The sequence below is a fragment of the Tiliqua scincoides genome, chromosome 3 (genome assembly GCF_035046505.1).
Source record: "Tiliqua scincoides isolate rTilSci1 chromosome 3, rTilSci1.hap2, whole genome shotgun sequence".
Lineage (NCBI taxonomy): Eukaryota > Metazoa > Chordata > Lepidosauria > Squamata > Scincidae > Tiliqua > Tiliqua scincoides.
Window position 1 is genome coordinate 131,373,490 of NC_089823.1, and position 18,273 is coordinate 131,391,762.

Below are 18,273 nucleotides of genomic sequence, written 5' to 3' on the forward strand. Positions count from 1 at the left end.
TGTCATAAACTTAATCTCCTTTCCCCCAAACTAAAGTTTTTAGAAGCAAACTACATTTTGCAGTTTAAAATCTTCCTGGGGGTAAAACAAAAAGAAGTTTTCTTGAGATCCTTTTACTAGAGCCAAAACTTTCCTGCTATAGTTTCAAGTCACGATTAGAACTGTGTGAAAAACACCCTCCACACCCTATGAACCCAGACTGAGAACGCATAAAATAACCATCAAGGTGTACATGTGGCACATCTGTGAAAGTTCCAACGATATAATTCCCAAAATGCAAACATCAGAAAACATTAACATCAAAGAGCAGTTCTCAAAACTTACTGGGGTGAACGGTCGGAGAAGGTTTCCAGCGGAGAGGAGCCTGCGGTACTCTGCAAGAATACAGACAAAGACATCATTGATATAGATATAAGTCAATATAAACCAAAAGACAAAAGTTGGCTTAAGTAGTTTTCCATCTATAGCTCAAGTTCATTCCAATGCCAGCATCCATAGAACAGTGACAATGTTGGGGAGGTTCCTTCATGGAAGTAAAAGACTTTGGCACATACTTTAACAGAGTGACTACACTTTGTTTGAGAAAGCCCAAAGCAGAAAAAAGGAAAGAATCCACTTTCCGGAGAGACATGTGCTCATAATTAAATCACATCCTCATCCCAACTTTCTTCTGCTCAGCAACCCCCTTCCGGACAAGATTGTATTTCTCGCACACAGCACATTCCTCAGGTTTAAATACATGCACACCATAATGCGAACAAGAAAAGGAAATGTATGAAGTTGGCCTCTTCTCAGTAAGGCGAGCAATGCAGAGACAAAAGGCAGGCCCCATCATTTTGCTGTGGATGCAGCCAACACTTCCTAATTGTAGCCTTACATTGTTTGTAACAACTAGGAAGATGGGCTATATTTAGAATTCTAACTGTCCCACCCATCTTGGACTGAATGAAATGGGAGCTGTACAAGAGGAAAGCGGGCCTCCCACACAGGCACTCACAGAGTCTGAAAAGAGATTGTTTGATAGTTGGTTTTATTTAAACAGTGTGAAGGAAAGAATTCAAGTCTATCTGAGTATTGCACTCTTTTTATCTTGCTGCTATTTTCATGAATGTCACATTGAATCTTGCAGGTCAACAGCAACCCCTCATCCCTGTTAAGGAAGGCTACAGTGGCAAGCGCAACTCAGGAGTACAGAAAATTTCTCTTGGGAGGAAATCCCCAACTTTTTGGATTGCACAAGATCATGTTGGAGAGATGGCTCATTTATAGGAAGAAACCAAGAACACACCACTCTCTTGAGATACACAAGATGACAACATGACTGATGCCAAGCAAGACTTTTGAGAAGCACCACCATGAAAACCTGAGGAAATTTGTGTCAAAATATCTTTTTGAAGCTGTGCAACTCCAAATACGGTATGGCCTAAGTGGGCTTGAGCCAGATTCTCATCATCACGATCTATTACTTCTGACAGCTGCACAGCAAGTGGAACAATGAAAACACTGTGTACTATTACAGTATTTACCCATAATCTTGTACAGTAATCGTCCAACAGAAAACAGATTAGGACAGAAAATTTAGGAGGAGGGATTAACAGCATGAAAGCAAGAAGAATACCTTCAGTTGTTTTTTATCTGACGCTTTATAAAGCTTCTCCATCTTTTCTAAATCTGCCTCTAACTCAGCCTGGTAGAGGTAGAGGTCTTTTTCTGGATCAGTCTGGTTACAGAAGGAAGAAGAGGAAGGGGAAAATCATACTTGGAGGTAAGCAATTCAAAGGACTGTTAATTCTGAAAAATAGAGCCTTTTGTTGTAAAAGGACAAAGATGGCAAAGACAAGACAAAAATTCAGTGCCTTTCAATGCTTGTATGTACGATACTGGCTTAGAGTCACGGCTGAATTTGTCAAGATCTAGTATTATTTTATTTAAATCAACTGCAAAAATGCATTCATACTACATCATCATAGCAAAATACTTGTTAGTACAATTATCATTACAGATTGCAAGAGCAAAGAAGCTGCTGTGATCTAAAGCAAATTACATTTTACAAGGAACATTTTAAGACTCTTTACAGCTCACAACACTGTATAATGAGTTCAAGCGTGATTCAATTCAAACCCCACTCACACACACATAAAAATCACTAGAGACTGAAAGCTAAAGCCACACATACACACACAAACCATACCATAGTACAATGTATGTTTGAATTACCTTTCTATCCTCTCTAGTAAGGATAGAGCAATCTCCAGGAGTATAATCCCATATCTTTTTTGGAGGCTGATGGAAAGCAGAGGAGGAAATGAGGAAATGAAGATAAGGAAAGACATCACAGAGAATATGGAAACTGGATTAGAACGGGGGAATACATTGGGGGGGAATCTCATCAACACTGGAAATAAAACTGAAGAGGGAAAGGAAAGAAAGGGGGGTAAACCTGCTATAGCACAAGCGCAGAAGATAATGGGGGGATAGAGGGAGCATGCACAGAGTGGCAGGGCTTGCTTTAATTTTGCTTGAAACCACTTTCATTTGTTTTCAGAATCCTGCTGCTCCCATGGGAACTCAATAGTGTTGGGTAAAAGCATTCAGAACATGATTTGTTAAAGAAACCAAACTAGGTTAATTAAAAAAAAAAACACCTTTTACTTGTTCTTCCACAAAATAAAAGGGGATACTGAGAGTTTCCAAACAAAGCAAAGGGTGGTTTTCTTTCATACTTAAATCCAGCCTGTTTTTCAGACCTCAGATACATACCATGTTAACAAATGGCTGAGTTTCCACAGTTGGCAGTGTGGGGTAATGAAAATGCAAAATTATTCATTTCATCTTTTGAGCTAGCTGTTGATTTTTTATAAGGGACAGAAGTAACTCAAAGAGAAGCTGATCTAGAGAGTTAGTAATTTAGATAAACTTATTTGTAATACAGGAAAGACTGGATTACACCACAACCCAGACCCAAGCAGATCTGGATTTGGAAGGTGCTCAATGGCTCCCCCATATTTGTGACAAGGGGATGGGTTGGGGATCAGAACTAGTGATAATGATGGCAGAGCAGCAGAATGGAAGAGATGGTAGGCTGCACCAATTGTTTGAAGGTCATCTCACTATGTATTTATACTAGCCACAAGGATTTATTTCTTGACCAAAAATGTAATGTACCTGCAGATATCTATTACTGCAGATTTTTTTTAATGAATTCCCAATTTTTCCATGAAATTTTATTGAGAACATGATGCTGACTGTGTACTAACTTCAGCGTTATCTTCTTCATGCCTTACACTCACGTTAGGATCTCTACTTCATAGAGAAACTCCAGAGGCGGTTGCCATGGGGCACCCAACCCCACCAACTCTGGGTCTCTTTCTTCATTATGTGTACCTATATGTAATTCACAACATACTGTGGAATTCCACCCTCATAGACAGAGAAGACTGCACAAGTTATGTAAATGGTACAAAACTCTCTTTTGTGCTAGCTATGTAAATAAGGAGAAACACCTTCATCTACAGTCTAAACTGTCACAACTCCCTGTAACAAACATGAAACATGTTTGGGTATAGCAGCATCTGAAGGCCTGCGAGATGTAGACAAGGGTTTTCTATCAGAAATGTGTAACTGTGAAAAGCAGCTGTGCAAACGGGTTGCAAATCCAATAAAATACAGGTGAGAGCTCCACATATTTTAGCAGAGTTTTTCCAACTGGTTCAATGACTTCTCCAGTTTGACTTCAGGTTAACGTGAGGAACCACTGGCTGCCCAACATGATTTATCGGTTAAAAACAGTTTGAGAATAGTATCAATCACATCTGCTCTGACCTAGATGCCACAAATTCACAGTAAGTCTATAGATCAATCTCACTGTCAGGTCCTGGTTTTCCAGATGAATTTTAGTTATAGAAGCCTGAGTTTATGGTGCTTAATGCAATATCTTGGTGGGGCAATTCCAGCCACCTTGGAGGTTAGGACCTCAAGATTTGTAATAATTTTCATCTAATTGCAAATATCCCCTTTTTTGATAAGATGATTAAGTGGTTAGTTACTGCACAACTCCAGTCAATATTCAATAAAACTGACTGTTTCAGGCCTGCTTTTGGCATTGAAATTGATTTGATTGCCCAGATAGTTACTGGAAATGTGTATAATACCATGGAAACACTATTTCTTTTGGATTAAACTGGAAAACCAAACTCCACTGTACAGCAATCAATGATTGCCAATCATCATTATTAGCGGTCAACACATGAATGTTTCTAATGAATTTCAGGTATCATCACCTACACATGGCCATGGAACAAGAGCCATATCCATGGCTTGATGCCCAAACATCTGCTCTGTAAGAAAGGCTGATGCTGACAAGGTTACCCTTTCATTTTTTACAACCACAACTACATAATCAAAACGGATGGAAAGGGTATGTGCTGTGTGACGCTTACTTCTTGATCGTGGTGGCTATCAAACTTACCGGTTTCCCAAACTCCAATTCCGAAAAGAATTTATACCAAGGCTCATTCTTTAAATCTATCTCTTCTGGGCTTATATCCCGAGTCTAAAGGAGTTGGTGATACAGGAATGGAAGAAAGAGAAGGACAACATTATGTAAAGAATATATAGGAAAGGACTGTTAAAGATGCAGCATTCTGCATTTTTTTTCTAGTGGTGCACTAAACATTCAATCACCACCCTGTACCCCTCCTCAAAACCACTAAGGGCCCAAACATATCCAAATTTCCAGTGCTGGTGCAGCCATGCAGTACATCCTGTGGTGGAAAGGCAATCACCGAGGCCTCCTCAAGGCATGGGAACATTTGAGGCCTCCTCAAGGCATGCTGCATTGCGGCTGCACTGGTGCTGAAAAGTTGGATAGGATTGGGCCCTAAGTCGCTAAGGAAACTATGTTTTGATATTATACATGGAGAAGCTGAAACCTAGAAAAATTAAAGGCTTTTCCACATATTCTATTTCTGTGATATGTTTATCATAAGAAAAACTCCATAGAGAAATGAGCAGAATCACCCTGGGATTAAAATATCGGCCGTATTAGAGGTAGCTTGTTGCTTTGAACATTCCGTGGGGTTGTGTGCTATATGACCTTCAGTTTTCTATATCAGGGGTCTCCAAACTTTTTGGCCATAGGGCCGCATCAAATGTCTGGCACAGTTTTGAGGGCCAGAAACAAATTTAAATATAACATTTATATAAATAAATTAAGAGATGGAACTTAGATGTGTGAATAAATGAATGAATTGGCTCATTCATTCAACCTCTCTGGCCCTTAAAACACCCTCCAGATGCAACCAGAGCATAGTTCCAGTCATGTTCGGTATAGTGGGTCAGGGGCTTTCAGGGAAAAGAGGCTGGCCATGGGCCAGATAGAGGCTTGCCACGGGCCACATCTGGCCCCCGGGCTGGGGCTTGGAGACCCCTGTTCTATAGCAAGGGCCATTGTTGCAAATTTGGCTTCCATGTACTTCTCAAGCATACTTCCCTTGCAGCTACCAATTTCTTAAGAAGGTCACATAAGGCAAGGTGACCAATATGCATAAATGCTAGGAGTGCCTGCCTATGGATTGCAGGAAAGGCACAAAGCATATTTGTGCACCTGCACACAGAAATCCTGTCCACATCTAATGTCGATATAGGGGGCAAATTGCTGCCTTTTTGCTCTGTCCCAAAGGTGAACCCAAGTGCACCTTTTAAATTTTTCTATTAAAAAATGAATGGTCTCATTGCAGTGGTTTCCAACCTTTAGGAGACAGTGGACCACTGATGCAAAAATTGGAATCGTTGTGGACCACATGTGGCTGTGGGTGGTCTGGCCTCTGCCCTCTCTGGTGGTCTGTTTCCCAAGCACTCCCCTACAAAGTATCAGGGAGGACAGAGAATGAACTGCCCACAGCCACAGCTGACAAGTGGGCTTGGCTCAGATGACACTCTTAGGGCCCAATCCTATCCAACTTTCCAGTGCTGATGCAACCGTACCAATGGGGTGTGTGCTGTATCTTGCAGTGGGGAGACAGTCATGGAAAGTAGGATAGGATTGGGCCCTTACCCAGCTGCACAAACCATGGGGAGAAAGAGCAAGCATTCCCTCCGTGTCCACTCTGTGTGCCCATCCTGGGTCTGAGACTACTGGACATCCATCATGGCCAAATTTTTCTTTAATTTGCCTGAAGTATTCAAAGGTACTTGGTCTTGCCAAACATCCTTCTCCAATATAAGATTAATGTTTTCTAACTTTGCCCCCACTTTCACTCCCACTTTTATATTTCCCTACAGAACACAGCATCTTTAACAGCACATGGATATGTAAGGAAACCCTACTTCATAAACAGCAAACAGAGTAAAGGGTGGGATTCCAAATCAAAGAGGACACAGTTAGATAGTTAGAGAATCCCTAAGAGGAATGGATACACAGACTCTGCTTTGTTAGACTACCAACATTTAATACATGAGTACATGTTAAAAGTTAAGACAAAACTAACAGAAATGAGAAACCAGACAGAACAGGAACATAATGGCTACCAAAAAAAGACTCCCTTTTCTCTCCACCTACATTCTGTCTTAAGGCAGTGTACTGGAGCCTTTAATGATGTAGCTAATGTAGAACCACTATATAAGGAATAAATTGATTCAAGCATATTTAAATGGATCTATTCTTTAATTTTAGTGGACTGAAGTGCAAGATTGCTTTACATCAAATATTACTAATGTGTCAAGAGAAGCTGGTGAAGGGTATTCAATACTCAATTGGATACAAAATATCCAGTTGGAAATAAAAATTGGATACAAAATATCCAATATAAAAATATCCAAGATATTTCTGAAATCTGGGAAATACATTTTAACTCTTCCTGGTCATGGCTGCAATTTGCAGTCCATGTAAAAATCACCAGCACTATTTGGGAGTGCAAGCTATTTGGGATCCCTTCCAATGTTTCCCTTTGGTTTGGGACACAAAATGTTCATGATCCAAATGATCCCCAATATTTTGAACTACTTCTGATTTCAGATTTAAAATACCAAGAGGGCCAATTTCTTTAAATCTGAGTATTCCTGTTCTTTGACAAACGTGGAGCAACTTCAGAAAATTGCTGTAGAAAAACCAACCCTAGGCAGTACTGCATTCAGTAGGAGGCAAAAAACAAATTTTAAAATTTTTTAAAAACAGGCAGTTCTCCCAGGCTCTGAAAGCAGCATGTCAGGTAGGGCATTACAGACTTCAAACCATTTCAGCAGTCTCACCCTCTTCTCAGAAAATCTTGGAAATAATAGTTTTGTGAGGATACTATGAATCTTTAATCAAGAGTTTACAGTACCTTTACCAAAAGACAACTCAGGATTATTTGAGAGAAGCTATGACCATTAAAGTAGTATAAAACCAACAAAAATTTGCAATAGAGATTCAGATTCTGAATGGTGTAAAAGATGGTACAAAATAGTCTTTGTTGCAGAATGAACATTCCTCTCCAAGTCCTCTTTTGGAAGTCAAAGAATTGAGCCCTTTAATCCTAGAGTTGAATCCAAGACATTTGAGCAGTCCAACAGAGGTGCATAGCATGATAGGACTGATCCACGCCTTATCATATGAATTCCTACAAATTTTTTGAAGGGGAAAAATTCTTCTGCTTAAACCAGAAGTTCCTGAGGTTACTTTAGGTTTAAAAACCAAAGGGAAAAAAAATCAGGAGAAAGCGATATCCAACCACATGTTATGCTTACTCTGGGCCTGAGGAACAAGAGTCAATCAACATACACATCCAAGACCAAAGACAATGCTTACATACATTTAGAAATGACAGGTGTAGATGCTACTTCCAGAAAGATAACCAGGCATGCGCTTTTTCTCTCTCTCGTGCATTCTTTCCATACATTAGGCAACAGTCTGAAGTATAGGCATCTCTTGTTCTATTTTATGTCTATAGTTATGTTTTTGAAAAGCAGCATGTATCTCAAAAACGCATAAATTCAAAAAACTTTTACCATAAGAATGCATATAAATACCACAGGCTAGGGGAATCTGCTCCACATATTCCATTATAGAAGTCTGAGTATAAGCAATCTTTTTTGCACTTGCTGATGTCCCTGACTGAGCACTTTATTTTCTCAGCACTATCTCGACTCATATGAAAAGTTCTCCTACTTAAATCAAGCACTAGTGTGTTCTTCCAAAAATGTCTAAACCAAACACATGTAAAATAAGAGGACCTTGTACCTATTATAAACATATCTCCAGTTTGACCAGAAATCCCAAAAGGTAATACCGACCTGACTACAGTTGGAGCCTTTATGGATTTTAAGAGCAAGAAAACACTATGCATAAGAACACAGTGTACAGGCACAGTTTATTTGGGATTGTCCCCCTAGTCTTCAAAGTTCCTAGTTAGGGGCTGGGAAACTTGGACTTAGGGTGAAGCAACTTGAAAAGGGGAAATCCTCCCCCCCCCCAAGAAATAAAGTAAATAGTGCCAACCAGGGATTAACAGCTAACTTAGTGTCTATGCAGCAAATATCCAGGGAGTGCAAGATATAAAACTAGACCCCCTGTCACTGCAATTGATGATGAGACACAATTCCAAAACACAACAAACTCCAAAACTGAGAATATAGTAATATATTACTGTCAATAATGATGTATCTGTAAGAGCTCAGTGGGTGGGGATGGGCAGGAGAAAGAAGAGTACACAGACACGCATTGGCAAAATATAAATATCCAACACTCCCTTTAAGAGTTTGGCGGAGAAAAGAGGCTGCAGGCACAGCAATGGCAACATTCAGGGCTGTCTGTTTAAAAGTGGAGAGAAGAAAGAAGATCATACAGGAGGTAAAAGATGCAAGTGTGAGGAATTTAATATCTAATTCCTGAAAAATGTAGAGGGCAGAAATTAAGGGAAATATATAATGGGAACCACTGCACTAGCTTTCTCTGTGGTTTCAAAAGTGTTTCTGAATACTTTCAGAAATACTTTTCAGAATGCAGAAATACTAAATTCTGCAGTGGCTTTCCTGGACTTTTTTATGCCTGGGGCTGCCACTTTGTCTGCCCTGGAAGGAACTGTGGCGATGTCATCAAGTCACCGCAAATACTTCCAGATACTAGCCTACTCCTGGCACAATTCTGCACCACTCTGGACTGCCACTCCTACCTCTCCTCCAAGGAGAGGAAGGAGGCAGCTCAGAGTGGTGGCTGCTCTGGAGCGCATTTTTCATCTCCTCAGAGGAGATGAAAGATGTGGCCCAGAGTAGTGCAAAACCATGCTTGGAGAGGCTGCCAGGCTGGACATGATGCTGCTTTGGGCAGCGTCTTTCGTCTCTTTCAAGGAGATGAAAGTTGCAACCCAGAATCATGGCCAGAGTGGCAGTGAGCTGCTGTCTCTCCGGCCAAGATTCAATGCCAGACTGGGCCACGCCCCTATTCTCCTCAGGAAAGGGGTGGCCTAGAATGGCAGCATGCTGGGAGTTGTGAGCAACTCCAGTGTACTGCCGCTCTAGGCAGCCCCTATCCTCTCCTTCGGAGGAGAGGAGGGGAGCCCTAGAACAACAGTGTGCTCGAAGTTGTGACTCCTGGCACAGTGCCTCTCCTGGCGTCTCCTCTCCTCCTATAAAGGAGTATAGGAGGGGGGCAGCCCAGTCTGCCGCTGAATCACAGCCAGAGAGGCAGCAACTCACTGCCTCTCTGGCCATGATTCTGGGCCATCCAAAGCTGCCATCAAAGCTGCCATCCCACCTGACTCCAGAGCACTCAAGGATGCCAATCTGCCTTATCATGAACAAAGAAGGCAGGCTACACATTTTCAGAAGCTTTTCTGAGGTGGCATCATGATCTGCTCGTAGTAAATCACTTCGTCAAATCCCTACATGTACAAAGGCTCTATTGGTCCTTGGTTTTCACCTAACTGGGTGAGACATACCATTCTGCTATGCATTCCAAGGGTGCTGGAGAAATTGGAAAGGTCTTCCTCTTGCTGCTCACTTGAAGGCGAGTCCTAGTTCTATAGCCATAGAGCCAAAAAGTATTCATGACATTCTGACAAAGGCCAAATTACTCTTACATGAGCTTGTCAAGAGGTCTTGTGGATTTTCTTGGCCTTTTCTAAATGTTTCCAAGTACCCTTCAGCAGTAACAGCAAACAAAAATAAGACCCATAATTTCATAGCATTTCTGACATGTCCATTTTTTCCAACCAGCAGAGAGAAACTCACATCAGATACCTCATTCTTATATTCAACACATCTCTGAATGTTACACCACATTAGTTACACTCAGAATTATAAGTGGCAAGATCCAGCTCACAAGATGATGAATGTCATGCAAATCTCAACCTTAGCATTATTTTCATAATCCCATTCCGGTCTTGCATGTCCGCATTTAGCAAACTGCTAAAACAGCATCCTCTACCATTTCACCTCTGATTCCAGCAAATTTATCTCAACGCAAATAAGAATCTCCTATGTTTCACTTTGCTCAAAGAATCAAAGCTGTCACTTTCCAGTAACAGAATTGAGTCTAACAAAAGACATTACTAGTCTTGTATGTGCATGTGTGCAGTTGTTTGTACTAGATGTGAATCAGGCTGAGATGAAAGTGTTTATATAATAAACATGTTTTTTAAAAAGCAGTTTTGTATTTTTACTGCTGCCATTTTGGTCTGCCTTTTAATTGTAATTTTATTGTATTTGTTTTTTGTGAAAGTGTTAGCTGTGTCCTACTGCTGCCAACATCCAGAAGCATAATGGGAAGGAACACAGACAGACCCTCCTTCAGAAGGATTTGAAGGAGGAAGGGATGGATCATTTTTCTCCCTTCCCATTTGTAGGTGGATAGCCATGGTGCCATGGTGTAAAAATAAGTAAATACAGGAGAACGAGCACTTGTCTTTCATAGAGAATGGGTGAGAAAAGTAGTGGCAGCTTTTCCCTAAAAGCAAGGCTTTTGTTGAACACATGGGGTCCAAAGGGGGAGGCAGACTTGCCCAAGGGACTTGTCCAAAGGAGCAAGCTGGCAAGTAGGTGAGTGAATTTTTGAAACTCAAGGGTCACCAGGCCTGAAAATAAACCAGAAGACTACCAAGCCTGAAGTCTATTCTGACATTTCTTAAAATGCTTGTGGAAACTGTATCCTAACCAGCCAATAAAACAGTTACAGCTACCTCCAAGTTAAGTAGTCCCACCATCCAACAGCTCAAACATGGATTATGTATTAGCCAAGTAAACTGCACTTGACACAAAACATCCACAAAGAGGAGAGGCCAGCAGTCTCTATCGGGCTGGGAACATTAAGATGTTAAATATATTTTAGACAAAAGGTTCAGAACAAGTCAATGTAAAGCCTAGCCACACTTAAGCATGCCAGCAGCGCAGGAGGGGGGAAAAAAAAGAAAGCACCAGGTAGGATAAAATTAACATTACCAATTTTTCATTGTTCAGAACCGAGGACCTTCCTGGCTGATATTCATAAATACTTTTAGGTTCAGCACGGTATTTCCTTGTGTCCACCTTCTTATCTGGAGGCTCCCAATCATTTCTGGAAAAGATAACACAGTTTGTGGTTGCCACCAAAATTAAATTTTCTTCCTAAGGTTAATCTTGGGTACATAATAACAACAACAACAGTATTTATATACCGCTTTTCAACAAAAAGTTCCCAAAGCGGTTTACAGAAAAAAAATCAAATAACTAATGGCTCCCTGTCCCAAAAGGGCTCACAATCTAAAAAGATGCAACACCAGCAGACAGCCACTAGAAAAGACACTGCTGGGGGGAACATAAAACATGGAACATTCTAGTCAACATCATCTGGGGCTCTCTTTGCCTGCTAAAAAGGTTTACATCATTCAGATAGGGTACAGAGGGGTTTATTTCATTGGTTTGCCAAAGCATGCTCATTTGCCAAGAATGCTCTCAGGTTTCTGAAGATCTCTAACCGAACTGCAACAAGGTCTTGAACTTGGAATTAAATCCTCATGCAAAGTATGCAGTTGTCCCTTTTTTCTAACTGGGTCCATACTGCCAAACTGCTCCACACCCATGGCTTGTGTTGAGGAAAAATTATGACGCTTGCTGGTTTTAATTTGTCCTTTTCACAAACTCTCCTACACTGAAGAACCCATCACTGAAGACCACAGTATAGTCTTAGAATGTGTGTGTTTAGGGACTCATTTCTCTATGCTTCGTGTATCCAGATAGATTCAAAGGGTTTATAACAGCAGAAAAAAAGACGGTTATAGGATCCTGGCCTTAATAAAAACAGAACTTTTGTTACTTATACCATTTCTTTTGTAAAAGCTTATTTGATAATGCATCTGATTAATCAGATTAATGCATTTGATTTTATCCTTTTATCCTCTATTAGTACAAAGCAGTTGTTACAGAGCAGAGAATAAACTGTTACTTTGTGCGCTTCAGGCCACCAAAATAACAATTGCTTTGACAATGCACACACTTCTTGTGCAATGTATGCATTCAAAGGAGGGCTATTTAATAATAATAATAATAATAATAATAATAATAATAATAATAATAATAATAATAATAATAATATTCCCATAGCCCATATTAATCCCATAGCCAGGGAGACAGACCAGGGACAGACTGCACTTGCTCCCGGTGTGGAAGGGATTGTCACTCGCGAATCGGCCTTTTCAGCCACACTAGACGCTGTGCCAGAACCACCACTCAGAGCGCGATACCATAGTCTTTCGAGACTGAAGGCTGCCAACACAATAATATTAATAACTTGGTATTTATATACCGCCTTTCTGGTCATCGGATTACTCCTCTGACTTTATTCAAGGCGGTTTACATAGGCAGGCATTTCTAAATCCCTCAAGGGGATTTTTACAATCATAAAGGTTCTCTCTTTCCAGAACCAACATTTCAGAATGGATCTTCCTCATTGGTCTCACTTCTGGCCTCCAGTTCTCCCATGCAGGCTGGGAGATTTAAATATTTAAACCCAATATTGAGTCTGAATCAATAAAAGAAGTGGTGAATCTAAAAGGAAGGTATATTATGTTAAAAGGAGCCTCTCTCATCTACTAAAATAACAATTAATAAACTACACTCCCAATCAGAGTGAATTCTATGTAGCTGTTTAGATTCAGAACCTTGCAAATGATCACGAAAGGTGAGATTATGATAGGTAGGTGCATCAATGGGATGATAAATCCAGACAACCTTACAGTTCCTTAGAGGAATATGGATTTTTTCATCTAGCTCACACTTGGAAATTTTTCTTTATCTCAAATTATTCTAGGGTAGATTGAGCCTGACCCAGCCATGAATGAATTCCTTGCATTTATCTTCATTGCAGAAGACATACGGCAGGTACCCATGTCTGAACTGGCCTTCTTAGGGAATGTTGAACTGAGTCAAAGAAAAGTGACAAGGGATGAAGACTGATAAATTAAACATTACCCAAATGTTTAACAGGGACAGTACTGAGAAATTAAGCATTACCAGAACACTAGATCCAGATGGCATCCATCCAAGAATCCTAAAGGAATTAATATATGAAATTGCTCATCTTCTAACAAATGTATGTAAGTTATGCTTTAAATTGGTCTTTGTGCTAAAGGTAGCCAGTGTAACAACAATACTTGAAAAAGAATGCAGGGAAGATCTGGGAAAGTACAGGCCAGTGAGCTCAATATCTCTTCTGGATAAAGGGACAGAAAGGACAATTAAAGATAAAATTAAGAAGCATATAGTATGTTGTGATTGGAATATAAAAAGAAAAGTTTATGTAAATTTTGTTTCGGTTTCTTTTGGTTTCTTTGTTTGACTGTTTGCTTTGGTTTTTTCATATGTACGAAATAATTGTGGATCTGAATTTTTACTGGATTGTAAAATGTTCATAACAGATAGGCTATTGTCTGCAATAGTAATTAACGGATAAACTATTGGCCCATCAGATAACTAGTGAACAGAAAGAGGTTAATTCTCTTAACCTCTTAATATATCTGGAACACAAAAAAGAGTGGTGGCTGATTGCAAGGATGAAGTTGAACTTGAATTTACCAGCATTTATAAAACATATCATTCTGATCAATCTGGAGGGAGGCTACGGCACTTGGGTAAATGCTTAATATTCCTAAACATGGTGAACAGGTTAGGTGAGAATTAAATTCCCCCACTGTGCTAGTAAAATACAAGAAGTCATTCAATTTTGAAATTTAAATTAACTGAAATTTACAAGCTGGATAGTTTAAAAGCTGAAATTTATGGCTAAAACAAATTTGCTCTTAAATCTATTAATGACATTATTCAATTAATGTCGACCAGACAACCTGAATTGAAAAATGAAGCTAGCACTGCCTTAATATATAAAAAGGCAAGTACCTGACATTAACAGCACCATGTTATCCCAATTATTTTGAAATCAAGATTCTAAAATACTAGCAGCTTTGCTTGCCAAGCAATTAAACAGAATTATTGCCAAGTACATCATTATCATCAAATGACTGCTATAAAGGGCTATTTACTCCCAGATAATATGAGAGAGCAATCAATCTTAGTAATGTCTGTGATCATTATAAGAAACGAACAATCTTTCTTGATGCCAAAAAGCCTTTCACCGTAGTGAGATACAGTCTTTGTTCTGTATGTTAAAGAGCCTTGATTCTGAAAGTCTCTTTTTGATCAAAATCAAGACAGCGCAATTTAGACTGCATGCAACATCAAATTCATCAAAACTCTTGATAAATTTGATTCAAAATGGAACTAAATCAAGAAGGTGCTTCGAGTTCATCTGAAATAGTCACTCTTTGAGCGCAATCTTAACTTGTGCTAGAAACAGGCAGGCCAGCATGCCTGCGTTGTATCCAGTGCAAGTTTCGGGCAGCCAGAGGCAAGGGGAAATGCTTGCCCCTACCCTGGGTAGAACCACTGCAGTCCCTATGGGGCTACACCTCTGGAGGTGGTGCAAATCCGAGCAACCCATGACTGCCCTGGGCCGCCCAGGAACGGGCTTAGGATCTAGCATAACTGCTTCATTTATAAATGCCAAGGGGCTCAACTTGAGATCTGAAATCAAAGGGGACATTTTCAAATAAACATGTGTGGATGATTAAGAAAGGCATCAGTATTGACAAATGAAAGAAAAGCAATCCATGGCTGCCCTAGTTAAACACATCCTCCTCCTTCTAAGATGGACCCAACAGTACACAGTATCAGTTACCTTCCAGGGCTGGATTTCAGAGATGAAGAACGAGCCGGCAGTGGCAAAGTGGCAGATCTCTTGACCACCTTCTCAGTGTCAAGGGTGTCATTCTCACTCTTGGAACGGGGCACTGAAGTCTGTGCTCTTGCTGCAAAATGGAAAATTTTTAAAAACTTAGAAAAGTTGGAAGAAGAACAAAAGGAACAGAGTTCCAAATGTTGTGGGAGAGGGTTGCATTCTGGAAGCACTACGATTTCTCAAGTGCAACAGGAACTAATTAGCAAGCCGTTTTCTCTCTTTTGCACTACTGTATCATTGATAGCAGTTGTTCTGTGGTCCACCAGTGGGGTCATGAACCCATTTCTGGTGGTTCGCAAAACCGACAGGGTAGATTAGGCTATGTGCATCAAGGGTTAAACAACCTGCTACTTGGGGGGAGCGCTGATGTCTAATCACCATTGTAGCCACGGAGGCTTCAGCAGCTGGTAAAGTGAAACATTTTTAGGTGGGTCCTGATGCTAAAATTTTGAGAACTACTGAGCATTTATAAAGGGGGTTTTGGGGGGGGGTGGAAGGATGAAAAACTACTACTCACTGTCAGTGTAAAAGGAGTATCGAGGAAAATAGGAATCAGAATCTTCATCTGGAAAACAAAATAATTTGCAATCACCTTATATGTTCCCTTATGCAAAATGACTGAAGGTTTTCCCTTCTGTTCCTACATGATTCTTAGGATTAATTCTGTCACCGCCTTCAGACGTTTCATCCATATGGTACTTTTAACACAGGGAACTGGTTAGAGAGGATCCAGCTGCAGGATCCAGCTTTATTCACAGACAAGGTAGCCATTAGATACACTGCAGGCATTTACAGAATGGCACAGAAGAATTCAAAACACATGTCTCAAAAGTCCTTGCAGCTACTTCACTGCAAGGTCCAACAGTGTACTGTTATACTTAGGCTCTCAAACTGCAAAAACCTCTTCAGGAGTGGGCAACTGAGATCATGGAAGTGGTGAGGGAGGGGTTGTTTTATGTTTTCTTTGCCTGTTATTTCTCCTTCCAAACCACACCAGCCGAAGAACGTGCATGCTGGATGAGACTTAGGCCATCTAATTCAGCATCCTGTTTCTAGTAGTGGCCAGGTGGATACTTCTGGGAAACCCACAAATAGGACATGAAGACAGTAATACTTTCCCAGCAACTGATATTCAGCAACAACTACTTCTAAATGTGGCGTTCTCATGGCTAATAGCTACTGATAGACTTATCTGCCATACATTTGAAAAAATTCTTTAGCAAATCCATCCGTGTTGGGGGCCACCCCCAAATCTTCAGGTAGCAAACTCTGCATGTTCAGATAAGACATTTCGTCAAGCTGTGGTCTCTTAATCTGCAGGAAATCAACTTCAACCCCCCATCCCATGCCAACAGCTTTCTTGCTTTGCAGGTTTCAAACTCATGCGTGCTAGAACCAAGCCCAGTGAGATTCACAGCTGGTTGTGGGTAGAGAAATGGCAAGTCTTGGAGATGCAGTGCTATCTGAATACTAGTCTAATCCGATGCATCCACCTCAGAAATAAGTCCCACTGTGTTTGATGGAGCTCACTCACAGGTAAATGTATACACGGCATAAATATTCTGGTGTACCTTGAAAGCACTATACTGTTTGTATCCCTAACACATCCACATTCCCAGTACCACTGTAGCACTGACAAACAACACATCCAACCCTGGGTTGGAAAATGGCGCTGGCATCACCACTGCATCTTTCTGATCTTGCTCTTTCAACATACTACCTAACAGCGTGTGTGCGTATGTTTTAGGAGAACAACAGAAAAACTATCCTCCCTTCTGTCCATATGGACACCTCCCTGCCCCCTCAAGAACATTTGTTCTGTGACCACACGAACTCCTGCTTAACAGCAGCAGAAAATCTCCCCCTTCTCCCTTTTCTTGACACAGCCTGCAAGAACCTCCCACTTTCAATCCCTTTCCTCTTTACTGCCAGTTTCAGCAAGTGATCAACAATAGCTTAGAGGAATTTCATTTGGACTGACTAGCTGCCACTATCTCTCTTTCTCTCTGAAGTATCAAGAAATGTTCCAGGGAGGCTCCTTCTCCATACCTTGAGGGCCATGATCCCTCTTCAGCAGTGGTTCCCAAACTGTGAGTCGTGGCTCCCTGAGGAGCTGCGGAAACCAGCCAGGGGAGAGTGGAATCCTCATGAAAAGCCAGCTGCCCTATACAAAGTATAGGATTGTAGCCCTAATGGGGAGCTGCAACCAGTGGCCTAGTACGTCAAGGGAGCTGCCAGCTGTCAAAAATGTTTGGGAACCACTGCTCTACCATAATTTAGCCATTGGTATAGAATAGTTTAGAAAGGCTGAGGTGGAGTTGGTCATAGAGCCAACTGCCTTACCTTGAAAATGCAAAATTTGTGTGTTAGGACTGGTGACCTGGAGGCATGCAGTTCAGAGAAAAGGAGAAAGGCAGTTCAGTGGGGAATCAAGGAGGGAATCAGACTATGAGCACCTCCACCTGAACACCAAATTACTCAGACTAAGGAGCCAGGTCAGTGTCAGGTAGAACCATGTTGGTTCCTTAGGTCACGTGATTCCCTCTGGGCTGAAAGCAGCAGTATACCAGCCATATGCAATGGGGTGCTGCAGCAAAGCAGGGCTCAGTCCAGCAGCTCACTTTCCTTGCTAGCGGTCACAGGGACTGAAGCACCTGGAATCCACTGCCAAAGTCCTCAGTTCCAGCATTCTCAGGGTCTTAAAATGTGGCCTGCCCCTGTGCACTCTAACTGCTGCACAAGGCAAAAACCCTTCTTAGATCGATTTCACAAAATGAGACGCTGCAGGTGCAGCAACCCTTGTGGAATATCCTCCACATTCAATTGCTAGAAGTGGCTCTGAAGTCTATGCTGCAAGTGTCGTGATCACTCACACATTCCTTGCAAGGCATCGTACTTTCTCTGTTTCTCTAAAGACCTCAGCATCACACCGGATGCTTTACCCTGGGTCTGAATCTTGCCCTGAATGTTTGACCCCCTGACTTGCAACAGCTTTCCAGCTCTGCTACCTGAGGCTCAAACTATACATAACT

The 18,273-nt window shown here is 41.1% G+C and overlaps 1 protein-coding gene across 3 annotated transcripts in view; it reads right to left on the reverse strand.

Annotated features, from left to right (window-relative positions):
* The window catches only part of LOC136646075 (sorbin and SH3 domain-containing protein 1-like), a 209,615-nt gene that overhangs the window by 32,608 nt on the left and 158,734 nt on the right, over positions 1-18,273 (reverse strand). For all 3 annotated transcript variants that reach the window (XM_066622642.1, XM_066622641.1, XM_066622643.1), the window contains 7 exons: positions 15,759-15,806; positions 15,182-15,311; positions 11,413-11,527; positions 4,469-4,552; positions 2,218-2,283; positions 1,619-1,720; positions 325-374 (listed from right to left, as the gene is read on the reverse strand). In XM_066622642.1, coding sequence (XP_066478739.1) covers positions 325-374; positions 1,619-1,720; positions 2,218-2,283; positions 4,469-4,552; positions 11,413-11,527; positions 15,182-15,311; positions 15,759-15,806 — 595 coding nt within the window. The remainder of the gene's footprint in view (positions 1-324; positions 375-1,618; positions 1,721-2,217; positions 2,284-4,468; positions 4,553-11,412; positions 11,528-15,181; positions 15,312-15,758; positions 15,807-18,273) is intronic.